Source organism: Mastigoproctus giganteus, chromosome 11 (genome assembly GCF_048544385.1).
Source record: "Mastigoproctus giganteus isolate SK-2022 chromosome 11, ASM4854438v1, whole genome shotgun sequence".
Taxonomy (NCBI): Eukaryota; Metazoa; Arthropoda; class Arachnida; order Uropygi; family Thelyphonidae; genus Mastigoproctus; species Mastigoproctus giganteus.
The window spans coordinates 102,631,522-102,653,781 of NC_143585.1; the positions used below are offsets into that span (position 1 = coordinate 102,631,522).

At 34.0% G+C, this 22,260-nt stretch overlaps 2 protein-coding genes across 5 annotated transcripts in view; one reads left to right on the forward strand and one right to left on the reverse strand.

Moving 5' to 3' along the window:
- Ciao1 (cytosolic iron-sulfur assembly component 1) overlaps positions 1 to 4,354 on the forward strand; it is a 66,512-nt gene extending 62,158 nt beyond the window's left edge. For both annotated transcript variants that reach the window (XM_090385353.1, XM_090385354.1), the window contains exon 7: positions 3,685 to 4,354. In XM_090385353.1, the coding sequence (XP_090241479.1) occupies positions 3,685 to 3,916 (232 nt within the window). In that variant the 3' untranslated portion in view covers positions 3,917 to 4,354. The remainder of the gene's footprint in view (positions 1 to 3,684) is intronic.
- An 8,180-nt stretch (positions 4,355 to 12,534) lies between these two features.
- Positions 12,535 to 22,260, reverse strand: part of LOC150078312 (solute carrier family 49 member A3-like) — a 148,008-nt gene continuing 138,282 nt past the window's right edge. For 2 of the 3 annotated variants that reach the window (XM_090385249.1, XM_090385248.1), the window contains exon 10: positions 12,535 to 12,862. In XM_090385249.1, the coding sequence (XP_090241375.1) occupies positions 12,666 to 12,862 (197 nt within the window). In that variant the 3' untranslated portion in view covers positions 12,535 to 12,665. The remainder of the gene's footprint in view (positions 12,863 to 22,260) is intronic. The other variant, XR_016547643.1, reaches the window with a different exon arrangement.

Sequence of the window (22,260 nt, forward strand, 5' to 3'; positions counted from 1 at the left end):
ATGGTCAGGCCACACCTAGAGTACTGTATACAGGTCTGGAGGCCTCATTTCAAGAAGGATGTAGAGCTGCGAGAACGAGTACATAGAATGGCAACAAGATTAATGAATGGAACAAAGGGGTGCTTTTACGAAGAAAGGCTTAAGTTTTGCAAATTACAGTGTCTGGATTCTAGGCACCAGTGAGGTGATCTGATAGAGGTGTATAAGGCCTTGAATGGTTTGAGCATGCTCAATGCTGATGGGATTCTTCCTCTCGCTCAGAATAATCACCTGAGAGGGCATAAATTCAAATTGAGGAAAGACAGATGTAGGATAGACATGTGGAAATTTGCCTTTAGCCAGTGGGTGGTTGGTTGGTGGAACAGACTTCCATCCCTTGTCGTGGAAGTTGATAGCCTAAATAAGTTTAAGGCTCAGCTGGACAGGTATTTTGAACGAACTGAGGGGTGAAGTGGAAGTGGTTTTTTTTTTTTTTTTTTTTGGCTGATGCTGCATAAGCTTGCTTTCTTGCATCAAATGCCTCTGCTAATGCTAATGCTAATATTGGGAATCAGACAGTTAGATAAGAAGAGAAACACGTGGAGTAGGCAGCAAACTCAAGTAAAGGACATTCTTATCAAAACTAAAGAACTAAAATGGTCTTGGGCAGGACACAGCTCGGAGACATGATGACAGATGGACTAAGAAAATAACAGAATGGTACCCAAGAGGAGCTAGAAGAAAACCTGGAAGACAAAGGCAGAGATGGATAGATGAACTTGATGAGTTTGTGGGTAGTAAATGGATGGCCAGTGCTCAAAACAGAAGGAACTGGAAAGTTGCTGGAGAGGCCTTCATCCTGCAGTGGATTGAAAATGGATGATGATGAATGTAGCACCACGTGAATATCGGAAATTTAAAGGTTTGTGTAAAGGACCTTTGACGTCAGTGGGGCTTTGAAAACTAACAAAGAAATTTGAAGCAACCGAGAAGTTAGGTGTAATTCCAGGCAGGGGACCACGTATCGGAACGGAGGCAGTGGATGAAGTGGCGGTTGCAATGGTCATAATGTGAAACACTAATAGTCAGTAGTGCCAGAGGTGTATCAAGAGACTTCATCTACTTTATGTAAAGTGCTTCAAATAATTTTACGCTCTTCCCGTATAAGATTCACGTAGTGCAAGAACTATTCTTGCGATCAGCAACAACGAATAGACTTTGTTCTACGATTTCTGGCTCATATGGAACTTGACAATACATTGGCTCGAATGATCTCGTGGTGTGATGGGGTACATATCACTCTTCATGTGGCTGTAAATGCACAAAATTGCTGAATATGGGGAACATTTTTGTCCATCTGCTGTGCATGAAAGACCACTAAGTCCGTATGTTACAGTTGGGGCAGATTCCCAGCAGAGTTTATAATTGGACCATTTTTCTTTGAAGAGTCTACACCTCATGCCCCCATAAGATGTATGGTAACTAGTGTACGGTACTGCGCTCTTCTAAGAGATCACATTATTGCTGCTCTGCAAGAAAGGCAATGCTTGGAAACCATAGTGTTCATGCTAGATGGTGCCCCTCCCCACGTTGGTCGACAAGTGAAGGAACTGCTCTGTTCAATGTTCGGAAATGATTGCATCATTTCATTTCTGCAATCACATCACAGTTCTGGTCAACCCTATTAGGAGATCTCCATTCCTGTGATTTCTGACTATGGGGATACCTGAAAGATGGGGTTTACCATGGTGGTATACAGATGCATGTTGATTTGAAAGCAAACATTAAACAGCATGTAGCCAACATCCCCAGTGAGATGCTATGCGAAACTGTCGCACACATTCCTCTGTTTGAATGTCATCTCAAGTGAAGGAAAGTGGATAGAACAATATCTGTAGATTTCTAAGTTCTGATGTTAAAATCTAATCCTAAGTTAAGTATTCCATCTCATGTTTACAGTGCCAATTTCTCCCCTGGTAGCAGAAATTTGAACTAATTTTTTTCTTCTACAGATCGCTTCCCCATACCCTAAATGATATATCCACCAATTTTTACAGCGTTATCTCTAACTGTTTTGACACTAAGGTCTCCTGAATGGGGAAACTTATTTTATAACCACCTGATATATATATATATTTGTACTGACAGCCTACAATTGTCTCTTCAGTTAATTGAAGCTACTCTGTCTTAAAAAATACCTCTTGCCTTTACCTTTCTTCACATAGGTTTCTTTAGACAAAGCCCATTTTATGTTATTGTGGCCACTGCCTATTATTGGTTTTCCCCACTGTCAAGTTAACTAAACAGTTGGACTTCGTAGTCCTTAGGTAAAATATGCAGACACCTGCATACTTACACAATGCCTTTTGCAAGGTAACAGAAAGCATGGAAACTATTCAGTCCAGGGTACAGAAAGGCTGTTGTCCATTGTGGCAGGCAAAAAAAAACAAAACTGTTTAAACTGATGAAAGATGTAGCTTTTTATATATATATGTATATATAGTTGAGGCATTGATAAGCTTTAAGCTGTCATGTGCCTTTGTTGGTGGGATCCATCCCCTCCATCTTGTAGTATCCTGAGGTATGTGTGAAAGTCTGGTACCCATCACAGGCTTCTACCTGGGTCATCATGCCAGTCTTTGTGACTTAATTGAAGAGACTGTCCAGGGAATCATTCTTCCCCTTCTATTAAGATTCCTGGAAGGGGCTGGACTGCATCATTCAGACCTCCATGAAATCTCTCCTCCTTTGCAGGTAGGGTATAGTTATGATGCTAGGTCATTTTAGGAAGACTGGGTAATTTTCAGCTGTGCTCTGTGATTACAACACTGTCTTCCATGTTCACAATCTGGTGTCTCTGAATCCACATAAGCTTTCATGGGTGAGGCAAGAAATGAGGCATTTGTAATTATGAAAATAGAAACATGGGCAATGTAAATTTTTCGCTACCACATATCCTCTACAATTTGGATTTCTTTACTCTCTCTCTCTAATATGCATCCTTTTTAGGTTTTTTTTTTTTTTTTTTCAGCCAAAAACCGTTTAAAAGTTTCACTTCTTGTTTTAGTTGCAACTTTCATGACTAAACTATTTTAGATTCAAATATACTAGCTCATTTTTAACATTATTGATACTTTGTTTTTTTTATAATACTGGCACACGTTGCAACAAGTGTTTGCTATTTATCAATTTATCCAATGAACTGAATACAGTTAGCTCGATATTCCATTATTTGTTTCCAATTACTGACATTACATGTCATTTTTAAACACTGATCTTCTTATTCACAATTCAAATTACTATAAAGTGTTACATTTGTTAGTGTATTTAAGTTGGCAAAAGCCTTGATTGTTTACAATACCAAGAGAAAACTGGAACCATAGAACACGGTTCCAGTAAATACTGAAATGGGCAATGACATGCATTTCAAATAAACAGTGGTATAATTCTCATTTGGGAGCAGCACTTGAAAAGTGCTGCTCCCAAATGAGAATTATACCACTTAGGAATAGGAAAATTAGTTTGTCCTTGGCTTGGCTTCATGCATACCTGAGGCCGTTATCTCAGTGTATCACAATAATGCTGTATAGTTCTCATATGCCTGAAGCTTTTGCTCTAAACTTATTGAATTTATTATTTGTTAAAAAATTTATTTATTTATTTTTTTTTTTTTGTCAAAAAAAATTACTTCATTTCTTTCTCCAGGTGTTGCCAAACCAATCTGTTAGCTACAGCCTGTGGGGATGATTATATCAGGATATTTGAAGAAGAAATGACTGAAGATTCAAACTTGCCATTTTTCAGTCTGGCTACAAAAGTAGAAAAAGCACATTCTCAGGATGTGAATTGTGTTACGTGGAATCCAAAAATTCCTGGTCTATTAGCATCTTGCAGTGATGATCACAGCCTCAAGTTATGGGAAATAAAAGAAACATGATAGTATATAATAGGACTGGACTGATATCTAATATTGCATATGTGTGTATATAGCAGCTTGTGGATAAACAGTGTCAGAAAAACTGCCACACCCTAAAGTGTAAGTTGATTTATTTGTGCTTTAGTACTCAAATAAGTAAGGATAAATGCAAGATTTAATCAAAAGATCTTTGTAATGTGAAAACCAGTGAGTCTTGGTGTGCATGGCAATATATAGACACTGCCATGCACACTGAGAAATCAACCAAGTATGCTACTACAGAAATACATGGCTCTGTAAACTGTTATCAATTTATCTGCTGAAATAATGCAGTTGGTAACTCCTCTGATCAGGGCTGCAAAGAGTATAAATGAAAATTTATTACAGCAGTCAAATCTTGTTAATACAAAGTTCACGGGACCTAAATTTTCACTTTTTGTAATAACGAGGTCCTCCAAAAGTGTCAAAACTTTATCTTTTTTTTTTATTTATTTATTTTTTTTTTTTGGTATGTACCATATATCAAAAATAAATTAATAAAAAAAAATGACTTGTCTAATAATACAGTAATAAGAATAACAGTTTTTAAAGATTTTATTTTTATTTGTAAAATAAACTAAGAGAAAAGCAATTAACAGAAATGAAATTATTGCACAGTATGTATTTTGATATAAACAATATTTTATTATCACAGTAAAAAGAATTACAATCTTGATATAAAAGGGGACATATAAACCATTAACTTTTTAATAAATTAATTTAAAACAGAATTGTTGTTTGCACATTGGATTTTGTCCTATATGCATTTTTAACTACAGCACAGACATTATCAAATGCAATAGTTTTCTTTATCAACCTTACTGCAGGCCAACATGTTCTCTGTTATGCTCAATGCATTTTGGGCACCTTTTTTAGATGGTAGTGTGTGCGTGCTGCTTCACTTTTGCTGCTAACAAAAATATCATCATTTTGCTTGGTGCTCAGCAGCTCTTCTGGTGTTGGTGTTGCTGTAGTAGCAACTTCATCCACCTTCACAAACTCTTCAAATTCGCCAACAAAATCCATATGCTCCTTCAAATTCCCCATTCCTCAATGTTGCTGTCACATTCGTCTACTGGACCATGTTTATCAATGATATTCTCTCCAAAGCCACTTTTTCTGAAGCAGTTGATTATTACACTTGATGGAATTCTGTCCCAAGCAATAACAAGATTACTGATAACACCCATGACATTCCAGTTTGGCTGCAAATTGTTCCCTCCTATGTTGTGGATTAAGTACCTTATCAGGCAGGCTTTATATGCTCTCTTGAGGTTATAAATAATGCCTTGATCCAGTGGTTGCATAAAACTGGTGGTATTGGGAGATAAAAACAACAGCCATATATTTGTCAACTTAAGTGTCTCAGCAGAATGTGCTGTACAATGATCTAGAATCATCAAAGTGCCATTCTTCTGTCCACTTGATAAAGACTGACTAAGTCAGGCACTTCTATTGGCCTCATTAAAACATCTTGGCTTGAAAAACATACCAATCACATGTGGGCGTACTGTCATCTGAATTGCAGCATAACAGAACGGTAAATCTTTAATTTTCCACCATGACAAGGCTCCTCGAATAGCAAATGTTTGTTCAGCAGCAAATTATAAATTAAACCTGTCTAGTCTAGATTAAAAATATCCTTTGCCTTATATTTTCAATGAGTGGACCATACAGACCACAACCAGTCTGTAGCCTTTAATTTGTCGACTAATCTAGACTTGCCACAAAAATTTCATGAAACCAAGTTATTCCTGTCTTTAAATCTTTGGAGCCAGCCACTGCTGCACTTGAAGTTGTTAATTCTATGTTGCTGAGCTAGATAATTTGCCTTTTCTTGCAAAATTGGACCTGACATTGGCAAATTAGATGCACACATTTGTTGGTACTACTTGAAAAGTTTTGTTTCAAGCTCCTCTTGTTTTAAACCATGAATTTGTTTCCTGCTTTTTTTAATTGCTTCTCCAATTTCATGCACTTCAAGTTTCGTTTGGTTTTTCAGTATTGTATATAAAGTAGGTAAAGGGATGTTGTATTCCTTTGCAATGTCTGTTTTGCTTTGTTGCATCCTATCGGTCTCTTGTATAATTTTGAGTTTAATTCCGTCCATTTACGTTTTGTCACCATAATTAAATTAATTTAAAGGCAGGTTCGAAAAAACTCTTTGAGCTGGCATAACAATTGCAACTGACTTTAATCCCGTGGAGAGCAAGAGTGTATGTAAACAACTTAGAAAAACTGTTTAACAGCTCATCCTTCAGTTTTTCAGAATGCACTTATGTTGTAGACACCTTAAACTGGTTTTGTTTACCCAGAAGTAATTTCTAACAAGTCAGTGCCATCATTTGGGAAGCAGGGAACCAAGGGGCCAGAGACAATAATAGGGGGCAATAATCAGACAACTGTGCCAAGATTTGTATTAAACATACATACAAAATAACATTTATTTCTCAGAGTGAAAACAAACTTTGTAATACATATTAACCAAATTTTGTAATAAATGAATATATTTACATAGAAAAGCCTATCCTTTTGCAGGGAATAGTATGCGTTTCATATAAAAGAGTACTTTGTATAAATTGAGTTTGTGTTAACGAGATTTAACTGTATTCATTTATGAAGTGTGACGACCCCCCCCCCCCCTGCAGCAACTGAAAGCCATTATACATATTTGTATTGAGTCAAAAAAAAAAAAAAGCTTATACCTGATATTTTTGTGAAATATCCTTCCATGTCTGGTTTGACATGTTGCCACTGCATCATGTCCTGGCTGTGCTCAATAGCAAAATATTTTTAAAAAATCAAAAACAAATAACAGTAAAAGTACCAACTGCAGATACCTACTTGTGAATGATTAATTTTTCTCCTGTGATAGTCATCCCATAATACATCTAAGGACCATATTGCAGTGGAGAGTACATATAATCCTTTCCTAAAGTTAGTGTATGAGCAGTCTATATAAAGTAATGGTTATTGCAGGTACCATGCATAACAATGCATGTTATAAAAAAAAAAACTTACAAATATTTTTACATAGTTTGAGGTTTTCTGTCATAAAATGTTATTAGCACCATATTAAACACCATAATGAGACAAAAAAAAAAATACTTTAAAAAAAATGGCCCAAGTGCTTGCAGCATGCTCAGTTTCATTTAAAATTTTTCTGTCTCATTTTTTTTTTTTTTAACCCTTTGCAGTCCAGCTCTATCAATGAAACAAATGACTAGTTGAAATGTGATGTTCAAAAATTATTTATTTTTGGGTTTACGTGAGCTAATATATAAAAACAGCATGACAAAACAGTTAAAGCTGCAATATTTCTTCCTGGAAGAAAATGTTCACAAACCCTTTAATTCAGATAACTGACAATGTTTTTTTACTTTAGAGACCCTACTTTGAATTCCTTGTTTGTCCTTTTGTCAGTGGGTAGAAATGGAGTATCCAAAATATCTGCAGCAATCCTTTCATGTTAAATACATTCTTCAGACCAGTATTTCTTTATATAATTTTTTTTCATTTAAAACACCACCTGTTGCATTAACAATTGAATATAAATATCCACTTAGTTTTTCAGATTGTTTCCCACTGTACTGCCATCCATTTGGATGGCAGTACAGTGGGAAAACATTTTATAATTAGGAACTCTGACAGTTGCACTAGTTTTCACATCAGACGTGGACAAAGGAGGGGGGAAAGAAAAAAAAAACACTACCTGCCATTAGCTATAAACATTGATTTAGTTTTATAGATTGTATATAGGAAGTATAAATAAATATCAGTACACTGGGAAAAGAAATTTTCATAATTGAAAATGTTTACATTTGTTTCAGTGCAGACTGACTTTGAGACAAAAAACCTGCCTACTGTTAACTATTGAATATAAGCAGATTTAGGTTTTTTTTTTTTTTTTTTTTTCCTTTCTTTCTTTATGAGTATAAATAGATCACAGTACAAAAATTAAGTCAGTACAGTGGGAAAACAAATTTCATAATCAGAAACACATTCTTAGTACCAGATGGTAGTACAATATTTGCACCAGTACAGCTGGAAAACAAATTCCATAGTCAGAAACGCTGATGGGTGCAATGGAAATGAAATTTTATGATGTTACACTGGACTGCAAAGGGCTAACTTTTGTCATTTCATTTTCCATAATGATATAAAACACACTAATTTTCATGCTACTAAGTTAAAAAAAAAAAAAAAAAGCCATAAAACCAAAGTTCTCTCGTCTCCACTCCAGCTGTGATAAATTTCTGGCACAGTGCACGAACAGAATCATTGATTTCCATATGATGGATGTTATCATAAAGCAAGTCCATGGATAAAAATTGAAGTGTGTTTATAGCAGAACCAGTTAATGGAGAATAACTCTGTCTGCTACTTACTATTCTACAGTTTGTTAATGATACTCTGGAACACTTGCTGCATTTGACTAGTTTTTTAATGAGTCACACAATGAGGTGGCCATAATTCAGCAATAAACTTCAAACTGAACAAGAATGTGTAGTAAATGTCACATGGATAACATTAACACCACAAAGCACATCTGATTAGGAAAGCATGCTGTTATGCAAAGGAGTAGAGGGAGAGTGGACTTTCCCCTCGACTAAGTATTACTGGATTTTTTGACATGGCAGTCAATTTGTTACAGGGATATAAATTGCAACATGTGTTGTTTAAGGATTATGTTGTTTTAGATCTTATTTGAAAAAAAAAAAACACCATATTTTACATAACATATAACTTTATATCAATATAAAATGTATACATTTGAAAAATATACATGTACATTATTGAAAAATGTTAACACTTTGAGGTAGAGATGAAGAATGATAACAGTAATGGACAAGAAGTATGAACCTGCCAGACAATGTCTGAAATAATTAGATACAGTAAACCCTTGATTTTACAGATGAAAAATCTTCTAATTATATACTGTGTATCAACCAATAAATTCAAAGTAAATAAATGAATGTTCTTTAACTTTATTTCAGTGTTTCTAATGCATATATATACAGAGAGTAAGTAACTCTTCAATTAAGTGGGATACAGATAGTCTCAAAAAATAACTTTCAATTATTTAACAGATATTAATAGGCATAATGGACACACCCTTTCCTCTATTAGTCCATGAAATTGAGGATTTACTCTATTTCCAATTTTTATCACAGTTTTGAGTAACAAAGTGAAAAAAGAATCTTGATTGGGAAGAAATAAAAAGGTCAATAATTTGATTTAAAAGGAATTAATAGTACGAGAGGTGGTTTGTTTTTTTTTTTTATTTTATTTTAAGTGAATTTTCATTTTGTTCATGAAAAATCAGCAATTGCATGGGAAACATGAGCTAAATAAAATTATGCCACTGATTTTGCCTGTTCTGAAAAATCCAGTATTATTTAAACTGTGCATTCAAGAATAGCTGTATAGATTAACATTATATGCTGCCATTTCAAATATGTATAACCTTATATCATGTACTAAGCTATATATAATTCAGTCTCACTTAAAATTACTGCTATGCAAACAACACAAGGATAATTCACAGTATAATATTATCTGAGATAATATTATATCTGATACAGCAGAAGTTACATTGTGAAAGACAGTAGCTTAATCGACATTAAAGATTTCACTTTTAGAAAATAAAATAAGGACATTCCTTTCTGTGCTCTAGTTTTGCATTTTGTTTTAGATTGATGACTTCCTACTTTTTAGTTGGTCTATTTTCTTGATTACTCGCAGTAGCTTAATTCACTGGTAAATGTGTTACATTATAACATATATGGACAAACTGAAGTTTATAGAGTGGCATCATTATTGTAACATCTTTCATGAGTTGTCCTTGTACTTCAAATAAGTACAAGAAGATGGTACTTCTTGTACAAGAAGTACTTCTTGTACTTCTCCATTAGAGAATATTGCTGTTACTTATTTTCAGTTGAGCACCACCATTCAGACAGCACTGCCATCTGGCTTCTGATCAGTGAGAGGATAGTTATCCAGAGGTATACAGGGTGACAACCCCATATGACTTGTTTATACAATATGAGAGATGTCAAAAGGCGTGCTTCTTAAACTAATATTTTAGGGCAGAAAGCCTCAAAATATGTAAAATTTAAATTATGATTTAGTCTAAGGAGCACGCTTTTGGTCCCTCATATTAAATAAGTCAAAACTGGGTTGTCACCCCTTATACCTCTGGGTACCTAGCTGCTCACTGACGAGAAGCTAGATAGCATCGAAGCAGTGTTGTCTGAGTAGTGGTACTCAACATAAAATAAGTAACAACAGTCTTCTCTAATGGGGAAGCTTTACTCATTTGAAATATAAGGAGAGCAACTCATTGATGGATTTCACAATAGATGTTACAATAATTATGCAAATGCAGACTAATGTTGTAGTGTGAATTTTACATAGTTTGAGGTTTTCTGTCATAAAATGTTATTAGCAACATATTAAACACCATATTGCAGTGGAGAGTACATATAATCCTTTCCTAAAGTTAGTGTATGAGCAGTCTATATAAAGTGATGGTTATTGCAGGTACCATGCATAACAATGCATGTTATAAAAAAAAAAAAAACTTACACAAATATTTTGATGCCTGTCAATGCTAAATAACATTGGTAGGCTTTACATAAAATATATGTAAAGACCTAATGTGGGATTCTGGTACTTGGGCATAAGTTTAATGCTGGAATGATCACAACTTCTCTTTTAATCTGATAGCAAGATCAAGAGATGAATAACATTTCTGCAGCCTACTTCAGTTGGCTCGAATTGGGACAGTTTATGCTTTACAGCATAAATGCTGGTATATTCTTTAACAATTTAGATAACTGTATTTTGCATATTATATATGCTTTGCTTATAACAATTTATGGATTATAAATTGTTCTGAGCAAAATCATTCTGTTTTTCAAAGCAGCATACCATGTCAGATTGTAAGCTACTAGTTTAAAAGTTAATTGAAAGTGCCTTGGCTAGCACCAATCCTGTAACATCCAATGAAGGAACATACTCTAGTTCACTGATCAGTTGTCATTCCTGTGCTTAACAGGAATCTGACAAAAGATACATCCAAAATAGTTGAAGCTGTGGGAATGAAAATATGGAAATTAACAAAAAACAAGTAACAGCTTTTACATCTCCATGCTTCTTCAGTGGCAAGAAGTGGCTATTTATTTCCCATTGTTGATTTCCATAGGATATCAATGATGTCTCATTGCTGATATAATATTGAAAAAGTGCATATAAAAAAGAGGTACATCACTAAAGGAAGGATTGAAAAATCATTACTATCTCCTTAACAAATACATGGAAAAACAAAGTATATTTATGTGAAATTATTTTACTGTGCTTTGAATGGAAAAATGTATTTTATCTCTAAACTGTATTCTCTAGCCAATTTTTGCTGATCAGAGGTTTTGGGGAAGGGAGAAGACCAGCCATCCCATTTTTAGATGAAAAACATGACAATATAAAACTGCCTCAATGTTAAGAACTATTGCCCCTAAATTTATTTTAAAAAATTGTTTTTTCTGTTACAAGTTTAAGGGATGACTGCTATCTTCTGTTCAAAAGCAGGGATCATTCTTTAATCTTGCTGCAAATATGATTGTCACTTTCGGTGCCTATTCTAGAAATATTCCATGGCCATTGTTCTTTTAAGATGGGAGGGGGAGAACTGAGTTCAGATGTATGGATTTTTTTTTTTTTTTTTTTTATAAGTTAGCAACTGGGTGAGAATTGTTTATATACAGTGGAACCTACACCATTTGTTTGTTAAAAGATAATGAAAATAGAATTTTTTTTCATCATAAAAGCACTACCACAAACTCTCCTTGTGAGCTGAATAAACCGTAAATGCTTGAGCAGGCACATAGGCCCCAGCTGTTCCACAAAAAAACAGTGGTAATTTGGGCTGGAAGTGATCCATTTGCTAGACAGTTAAGCTTAAAAGTATTCATGGAGCAAAGATATTTTTAAAATATTTGCCCAAAATACTGCCAAATATCAAATCAGAAAATTTTAAAGGTTTTAAAATGTTAATGCAGGCCTTATTTGAATCATGTATGAAATGGCCTTGGAAAATTTAAATTTACACATGCACACACCTGAAAAAATTAAATTAGCCAAGCTATTTCTTACAATAAGTTTTTTTTTTAAGATATCTGACAATATAACAGAAGAATACCAAATATTAGCTGCTTACAAAGAATCTGTCAACAGTGACTGGTTGAGTAGTATTTACAAGTGTTAATTGAATGCTTTTCAAGTTCTATATTCATTAACTGTGTAAAGATAAACAAGATAAGATTACATGTAGAGGGACTATTTATCAAAATATAGATATTTACTTTTCCTATTCAACATGAAAAGAGCATGAATTATATTGTTTTCATACTTATGAAGTGGTATACAAACATTCAAAAAGTTTATCACAGTCTTTACATGCAAAAAATCACCTGAAGAGATGGAAAGAGGTATACATGATTTGCAAAGGTAATTATTATGCCATTATACAAATGAAACTAAATTCCTGAACTTATTAAATAAAATGAATTGAAAGGGTCTTCATATATTCATATGGCACACTAAGCACTGAAATCTGAACCATGACTAGCTCTATGAATTGTTCAGATTAGTTCAAAAATATAAAACTTACTAATATCTTGATGTGAATACTATTTGAGCAATTTAACTATTGCAGGTATGTAGATAAATTTTAGTATTGGCTGGTATACTCTATATGATCTGTACGTATTGAAACATCTAGGCTATCCTCAGAAATAGTTGAATGCTGGAGTATTTGTCTAACTCTAGCAGCTAGATCTGCTTTTAACCTTTTATATTCAGTATCAAAGAACAATATAAAGAGCACAGTACAACCAACAGCAATCCCAGCCAAAACAAGAAATGATACTGTAAAGAAAAACAAGAGTAAACATTTAAAAAAAAAAAAAAAAAAAACACAGGTAACAGTTTTGAATCTATATATTTTTGTATTTTCAACATATAAACTATAATTCAGACTATTTGCAAATTTTTGTTTACATTTTTATTGCTCTAGGTAACAAACTTCAAAACTTGCTAGAAATGTACTGCTTATTAATTGGGAAAACAAATGAAAGACAGCAGTTCATTATAATACTCTTTACTGCAAACCATCCTGCTGATTTAAGATGGATATTATTCAATTTCTAAGTGCTTTGTATAATATACTAAGCAAGGGATCACTCTTGTTTAACTCTGCACACATTCAAATAAAAACTGCTGCTTTCCTAAATACAGGCAGCCGCTAGTTTTGCAACAGGTTAGAACCAGGACTGGACTGGATAATAAGGTCAGGTTCTTGCCCACTGCCATGATGCAGATTGTGGCAATGCAACCTGTATTATTTAGCACCTTCTCTTTAATTATGGACACCATATACAAAAGAAGGTTAAATTTGAAACAGTTTATAATACTCTTTAGTGCAAACTAAAGAGTATTATAATAAACATCTGAAATTATAATAACATCCATCTTGAACCAGCAAGATGGTTTAAGATGGATAATATTCAATTTCTAAGTACTTTGCACAGTACACTAACCAAGGAATCACTCCTGTTTAACTCAGCACAAGTTCAAATCAAAACTGCTGCCTTCCTAACTACAGGCAGCCCTTACTTTTGCAACAGGTTAGGCCCAGGATAGACAATATGGTCAGGTTCTAGCCGACCACCATGATGCAGATTCTGACATCTGATGGAATCTGTATTGTTCATGACCTGTAATTTGCATCTTCTCTTTAATTATGGACACCATATTCATACAAAAGAAGGTTAAATTTGCAACGGTTTGACTATTTGAGATATTCACTGATTTCAATTATATTAGCTTTTAAATCTAAATAAATATTTTCTAGTTTTTTTAACATTCTAAAACAAATACCAGCCACTGTTTCTGAAAAAACAATTCTTACTTTGGAAAAAAAAAGAAAAAATCACTGAGCAGTTTAAAAAACATCTAGCATTGATAGAAATATAAGTGCAATGAACAATAACTACAAGCAACTACACATAACCAACATGTGTCTAATAATTGGCTGGGTGATGTCACACTGTAACCAAAGTCTTAACACGTGACAGTGAAATTTATTTTGTTTTAAATAATAAAAAGTGGCATATTATCTATTTTAAAAATATACTTACTGTATTTTCCAGATCATAATGCATTTTCCCCCCCTCTGGAAATGTTGCCTAAATTTGGCTGGCACACAATGATGTTTTTATTGCCAGCCATAGCTAAACAAAATATGATGAAGAAGTCCAATTGACCTTTTAAAAGAGCCAGCTCTTTTAGTATGGGACCAGTTCAGATCACATAACAGAAGCAATAAAAAAAATGGTTCCTCTATTTTAACATGGAATTAGATGTAATTCCCTATGAGGTATATTAATTAACTGTACTTATTGGACATTAACCAACCCTTTTAAAGCACTCATTAATGAGGGGACTGTACAGATGGACTTACAAATTGACATTAACAGGATGAATAAAGCAACCAACAATTTGTATAAATATTTCACAGTTGTATGGGTGAAAAATTGGAGGTTAGTGAAATATGAAAATTGCCATCGTTCTTGAATTGAATGTGGAATTATTGATGCCTTTGGTGATAATGCACTCTTTGAAGAAAGCTTAGGGGCACATCACACTAAAAATTGAGCGTAACAGCAATGATGATGAAATTGATATTCTATGATTAGTAAGAGCTTCATTCTACATGGACATTTTGTTTAGTATGCAGTCATTTTCATTTAATGGTTTGATAGAGTTCCTTACCACTTAAAATAACTAAAATTTCTTCTAGAAAACAATCCTTTAATTTCCATATTGCTGATATTACAGTGCCTAAGTCGTCTTTTTTACTATGAGTTAAATTTCATCTATAAAGATCAATGCAAAGAACCCATTCACTTCATCAGCTGGGTTGGCAATGACTTTACCATAACATTAAACAGGGGAATCCTGATTTGATCTGATATTTACATATGTGAAACTCCTTGCTCTATTAACCACTGATTTATCATATTCAGCCACTGCTGTGGTTAACTATCAGACCAACTTTTCATTACTGTATAATTTGCTCTATTAAACTAACCATTTCCTTTCATCTTGGTATCCTCTTCATGCTATATTTTCTTAATGTTTAATATTAATTTCTTGCATGTTCACACACAGGAATTTGCATTTTGGCCAGAAACTGGTGAACAGAGACTATATTGTCTTGACTGAACATCCAACCATCCTTCCACTGTTCTGGTCCCTTTTAATTTTTTTCATGCAGCTTTTGTCAGAACTACAATAATGTATTATTTGACAGTGATTTGGTGGGATGTATTCAGTCATAATAATATCAAAGAAAACAAAAATCACGGTTTCATTTTTGATTTTGACATTGTTCCCTTTTTTTGGTCTAGGGTATTGTTGTCTTTCATTGATTGACTGTCTTTTAGTTTCTGAGTCATACTGGAACATCAAATCTCATCTCAAGTAATCAGAAAATCTGGATCTTCAATTCTTTTCAAAACATCTTCACAAACTCGGAGCCTCCTTATTCTTTGATCTTCATCCAAAAGTTTTGGCATGCACTTTTCTTCTGCTTAAGTTTCAGTTAAAATTTGTGATTTCTTTGCCCATATTGAGTTCTAATGCCTAAATGACAATCACTTCTAATCAATGTCCTTATCCATTCCACATTTTCATCAGTTTTCACGGTTAAAAAATTATTATTAGTAAAAATATTATGCCATTCAAAAACGAAAGCTCTTCACATAGTATCTTCCCCATAAACTTGATGTTAGCAACTCAACTTTCAGACTTTAAAAATCTGAGATTGATTCACTGTTTGATTCTTCTGTCTGTCATTTTTCTGGCAAACTGCAAAAACAAAGTAATGAATACCTGTCTCACCACAAGGCAAATGAGTGTATTGGAATGTGATTTGGCAGACAATTAGGAAATAGAGGTCGACCACTGTTCCTTTGTTTCACAGGTGGTGCTTGGTATGTAGTGGCTGCTCACACAGTCTTGTTATTTAATAGCCACACTTTGTATATCCAATTCAAATTATTGTTTTAATGACACAAGCTTGTTACTCATATCCTGTATATAGCTGTCTATGTTCATAGGCAGACTTGCATGTTTTGTGATGAGAAACCCAAAATAAATATTGAAGAAAAACTCCCTCTACCTAAGATCAGCTAACTATAGCCTTGATTGAAAAGGATGTTAGAAATTCCTCCAGTCATTGGTGGGAAATTAACCTAGAACTGTCCAAATGAGTGCCAAGTGGCAAAATGTCATGCTGGCTATGCTGCCACAGAGGACTCATATGTTGTTCTATTAATATCCAGACACCTGCATATCTACATACAACCTTTGCTTACAGGAAAACTAATAATGTGTGCTGACACATTTAGCCTTTATGACAGCCTAAAGACTCGACGGATCACTCTCCACCAGATTTTTGCAAATACTTCCAGTATTTTCTGCCATTCAGTTTTCAAAGCAATGACCAGTTCAGTTCTCTATAGGATTCAGGTCAGGGCTCTAGCTTGGCCAGTCCAACTTTTCAAGGCTCATATCCTCAAACCTGTCTTGTTACAATGCAAGCAGTATGACATGGAGCACTGTCCCTTTGGCACAGGTATGGGCCTTCCTTAATGTGCTGCCACTATGTAAGTAATGCATTATTGTCCATGACATCTAACTAGGTTTCAGCATTCATGGTTTTGTCCAAAACAGCCAATGGTCCCACGCCAAACCCTGAAAAAAACCACACTGCCTCTGCTAAACTTCACTGTCAGGATGACACATTGGCAGGTAGCTTTCTCCAGGCATTTGCCACACCCAGGCATGATCAGGCAGGTAAACCAGTACCAGTGTCAAACGTTGACACTTTAAAGTTTTCTCTTTTTAATGAGAATTAATTTATATAAATTTCAGAACTCTTCAAAATGTGTGTGTAACACCAGTGTTTAAATATTTTATCTTTATCACAATGTGCTTTAGTTTAAATAATGTGTCAAATTTTAAATATGCAGTTTAGCTTATCTCTGCACTAGTGATACTGTTACATATCTTGATACTCACAAGCACACATTTGAAATGATGTGACTGAAAGAAGCACCAGAAGAGGAAAAGAGAAGTAAAAATAATGAAAGATAATTAGGTTGTTATATATCAGTAAAACAAATTCTGTGAAAATATATAGGCATTTAATTGAGAAAAGAATGTATGGATCAAAGAGGAAAAATTTCCACATTTATTCAAGTCATTAGTTTTCTTGAATACTTCATTCCACACATATCGGCAAGTACTGTTATGATCAGTAGAACTAAAGTTAAATGTTTCAGCAGTTCATTCGAATGAAGGATCCATTGCTTACCAGCAAAAGATAAGAGTACGTAAAACAGAATGTTACTTTCAGCCATTGTAAGAATGAAAACAGGTGGTATGAGGTAATTAATTTTAGTATTGGAAACTAAAGCCATTTGGAAATACAGTAAACCCCCGCTATTCGCAGGGGTTACGTTCCTGAGAAATGCCGCGAATACCGAAAACACGAATACTGAGTTATGGCTACCATAGTAATAAAGGGGTTCCGTTCCAAAGTATGAAATATATAAGAAAACCTAGTCTAAAATTTTGTCTATGTATGTATTATATGTACCTTCATAATATGACTATGTACATAGACAGTACATAGTGAAATGCAAGCATAAGGCATCAAAATGAAAATAAGAAACAATTTAATATTAAATGTAATATTTATTAGAAATTTCAATCCAGTGCCTTTGCTAGCTAAAAAACTTATCCCGCCAGTGCTATCACCAGTTTTGCTAAAGTGTTGATAAAGGAGTTTTGCTTTTTCTCAAATGATGAGCGAACTTAAGGGAATTTTATTATGAGTTCCGTCTTCTATCCACAGATTTAAAGCTTTTTCCATTTTTTCTAATTTAACATCACGAGTTACAGAGCAAATTTTTGAAGCAATTAGCGCATTTTCACAGACACTGCGGCGGATTTTTTCTTCCGATTTCTTGATTGATCGTACCGTTGACTCATTGATTTTATGTTTTGCCACTGACGAGACACTTTCACCATTAGAAATTTTGTCTAATAACTCAATTTTATTCGCTAATGTCATCACCTTCTTTGATCTTTTCACATTCCCTTGTTATTCGTAGCCATATTTTTGTACGTCTTAGAAAGAATTTGTCCACAATGAAGTCACTTTCTTCTGTTAACACGCTCGAAAAAGTCTGTTTTACATTGCAAAACGGTAGATTTATCACTTTTGTAAGCATATCAATTTATAAATTGATAAATTTATTCAATTTATAAGCATAAAAATTAAAAGCAAACGATGAAACCTTCCATGACAAGTGCAAATAACTGCAAATTCAGATACCAATGAATAGCAGGGGTTTACTGTATTAAAAGAAACGGTGGGAAAAATAAAATAATTAAAATGAAGAACTTTCAAAAATTTGGGGTTTTTCCATTTTAGTTTTACTATATGCTAAAATTTTTTGCTGTTTGATATTAGAATTTAAAACATATATTGCAAGATGTTTGCTATTATGTGGCAGCCACCAAATTTTAAAGCAGCATCTAAATTTTTTGAAAGGCCAGTTATTTACTGTTATATATATTTGTTTGCTCTAAAACTCCAGCTTGTATATATAATTATTTTTGAATCTATATACAACTACAGGTAGGTCCTGTTTTACGATGGGCCATTTTACGACTTTTCACATTAACAACTGTTTCAAAATATTACCTGAAAAAATTGAAAATAACAAAAAAATCACAACTCAGTAACATGTTGCAGCAATACCTGCAAGTCCAAACACGCACTAGACGTTTCTTTTGTTTTTCTTGGTGCATTGTGGGTGGAATGATAGCTATGCCAAGAGTTGTTTACATTCAGTGTACCATTTTCGTTTTGTTGTGAATTTTCCTTCAATTGTTAACGGGTTACGCAGTGTTATTTCTCATTAATAATAATTTTTTTGTAACCATGGGCTCTAAGCATAGGGCAGTTTCTGTTTCTGTGGGGGGCAAAAAAGAGTGTAAAACACTAAAAATTAAGGAGAAAATGGACGTGATCTTCACATGGAGTCTGGTGAGCATCGGTTGGATGTGTGTGTGTGTGTGTGTAAGGCGTTGAGTTTAACACCTTCTATTCTATCAACGATATGAACAATGTTGATAAAATAAAGTGCACACACAGGGATAACAAGTGTGTTATCCTCCAGAACAACTTATTCATGCAGTGAGACAATGGGGAAAAAAAAAAAAAGGAGAAATTGTTAGCATTGTGCATTGATGATATGAACCAAAATAACATTCCTGTAACACAGGTGATAATGCTGGACAGGGCAAAGTCGTTATTTCACGAAATATGTGAGGAGTCTGGTAGCACTGAAACATTTACAGCCAGCAAAGGGTGGTTTCATCAGTTTAAAAACTGTTGTAAAATTCACAATGTGAAAGTGTCTGGTGAGGCTTTCAGTGCTGACGTTGCAGTGGTGGAAGAGTATCTTTCCGAATTTAAACGCTTAATAGACAAAGGCAACTACCACCCTGATTTAGTTTTTAATGTGGACGAAACGGGTCATGGAGTCATCACTTGAGTAAATACGTACTCAAGTGATGACTCCACAGGACCAAAGTAAAATTTTATTTTATATATAAGTATAAATAAAACATGTGCATTAAATGTTTAAAATATTTAATGATTTATAAAAATCAGAAATATTAGTACGTACTTGGAAAAATTTTGGAACGTATCTCATTCAATTACATTATAATTTGGTCTTGTGTTACGACTTTTCATTTTATGAAACAGTTCTGCTGGAATTTCTTTTTGTAAGAGTTGTCTTGGTTTTCATGACAGAAACAAGATGGTATTTGAATTTAAGCAGTCTCTGTAGAGACTACTTAAATTCAAATTAAACCTCAGAACCTCAACCCATGTGAAACAGAAAGAAACCTTACCTGGTTTAATTTATAAAGTTTCATATCTAAACAGAACAATTAGTGTACTTGGAGGAAAAGTTAAAAGATGTGCAGAAAATTGCTTATTGTTTGATCTGTCTCACTTATTTAGAGAAACTTTAAAAGTCAAGACAGAGGGACATCATGACTCATCACTTCAAAGCACAACTTTCAATTGGTGTGTAGTGTGTTAGTTGTCTGATGGCACCAGGGGTTTACCCCATCTCCGCATTGTATTCTTTGTGAGTGACACAGAACTCTGTGGAGGCCGGAGATTTAAAAATTGTGTAGAGAGTGGTCTGTTGTGTAGCATTATGTTCTGTTGTTTCCTCTGACCATTTAGACATTTGGCCCCTATTGCCCAGCAGCTATTGATATGGTTAAAATAATGTTCGGCGAATCATATGCAAAACAATTGCAACAAATACCACTTGCTGATAATACAGTTTGCAGAAGAATCAATGATATATCTGAAAATCTTTGCAATCAGTTAGTTTCTCGACTGCGTACTTCGAAATTCGCCATACAAGTAGATGAGGCAACTGATGTAGCTAAAGATGCTCATTTAATTGCATATGTTCGATATGTTGCAGAAACTAATATAATGGAAGATATATTATTTTGCAACCCCATTCCTGGAAAGGCCACATCCAATGAAATTTTTAATATAATTGACACTTTTTTTTGATGAGAACAACAAAGTGGAATAACTGCATTGGACTCTATACTGATGGAGCACAGTCAATGTCAGGACACAAAGCAGGTCTTCGGTTTGGTTTTTTTTTTTTTTTTTTTTAGGAGCATTAGCAACTAAGGCCATATTGCTCCGGGATATGCGGTGGTCATTCCCTGACCTTTCCGCATCCTCCGTATTTGGTGGTGACGGGCTCGAACCCAGCAGGTCTTCAAGCATTAGTTAAAAAGAAAGCACCCAAAGTTATCTAGACGCACTGCATGCTTCACAGAGCAGCTCTTGTGTCAAAAAATATGAGCGAGGAACTTAACAACATTTTTACAAAAGTTATAAACTACGTAAAAAAAGTCCTTTAAAAGTTAGGTTGTTTGCAAAGCTGTGTGAAGATATGGAAGCTAATTATACCTCACTTCTATACTATTGTGAAGTGCGCTGGCTATCTCTTGCAAAAGTGATTCAAAGGGTGTTTGAACTCAAAGAAGAGATTGCAATTTTTCTTGATGAAAATCATAATGAAGAGGCAAATTTATTTAGGAATGATAACTTTATTGTTAAACTTGCCTATTTGGTTGAAATTTTTGGAAAACAGTGTTTTGAATAAATCAATGCAAGGACCACAAATGCATTCACTGATTCAAAAAGACAAAGTGAAAGCATTCATAAAAAAATTTGAGCTGTGGAAATCAAATTTACAAAAAATAAGTTTGACATGTTTCCACTTTTAAATGATTTCTGCGCAGAGTTAATATTGAAGCAAACAAAAATCTATTTACTGAACACTTGGATGGTTTGCTAATGCACTTTTCACATTATTTCGAAGATTTTGATTTTACAAAGTTCACGTGGATACAGAATCCATTTGTCGATGAACAAGATGAATTTGGATTGACACCTATTGAAAATGAAAAATTGATAGAATTATCATACGATACTTCATTGAAACAAAAATTTCAGAGTGAAACCCTAGTTCAATTTTGGTTGAATCAAAGTGAAGAATATAATACTTTGTCAAGCAAAGCAATGCAAGTATTGCTGCCATTCATAACATCATATTTATGCAAAATGGGATTTTCTGCATTGGCTGCAATGAAATCCAAATATCAAGCCCGTTTAATAGTAGAAAAAGAGCTACGAGTAGCACTCTCCTCAATGACACCTAGATTCGATAAACTTTTTGCTAATAAACAAGCACATCCATCGCATTAAAAACAAAATAATTTAAAAATGAATATATATAGTAAAACCTTGTTATTATTCTGTCAATCACTTTTTTTTTTTTTCATTTTTTGTATTAATACGTTTTTTACCATTTAAAAATGTGTCTGTATTATTTTATGAAATAAAGGGTGGGAGGTGCCAAGATTAGATTTTTTTTTAAAGGGGGGCATAATAATATGAAGTTTGGAAACCACTGGTTTAAGGCAATTGTACAACCATTGAGATACTGTGTCCATGTATGTAGGTCTCACCCGAAAAAGACAGAGCTTCTTGAAAGGATCCAAATCTGAGAAATTTGCATGGCAAGGTTGACAAAAGGGCAACCATTTAAGGAAAGACTTCAATTATGTGGGCT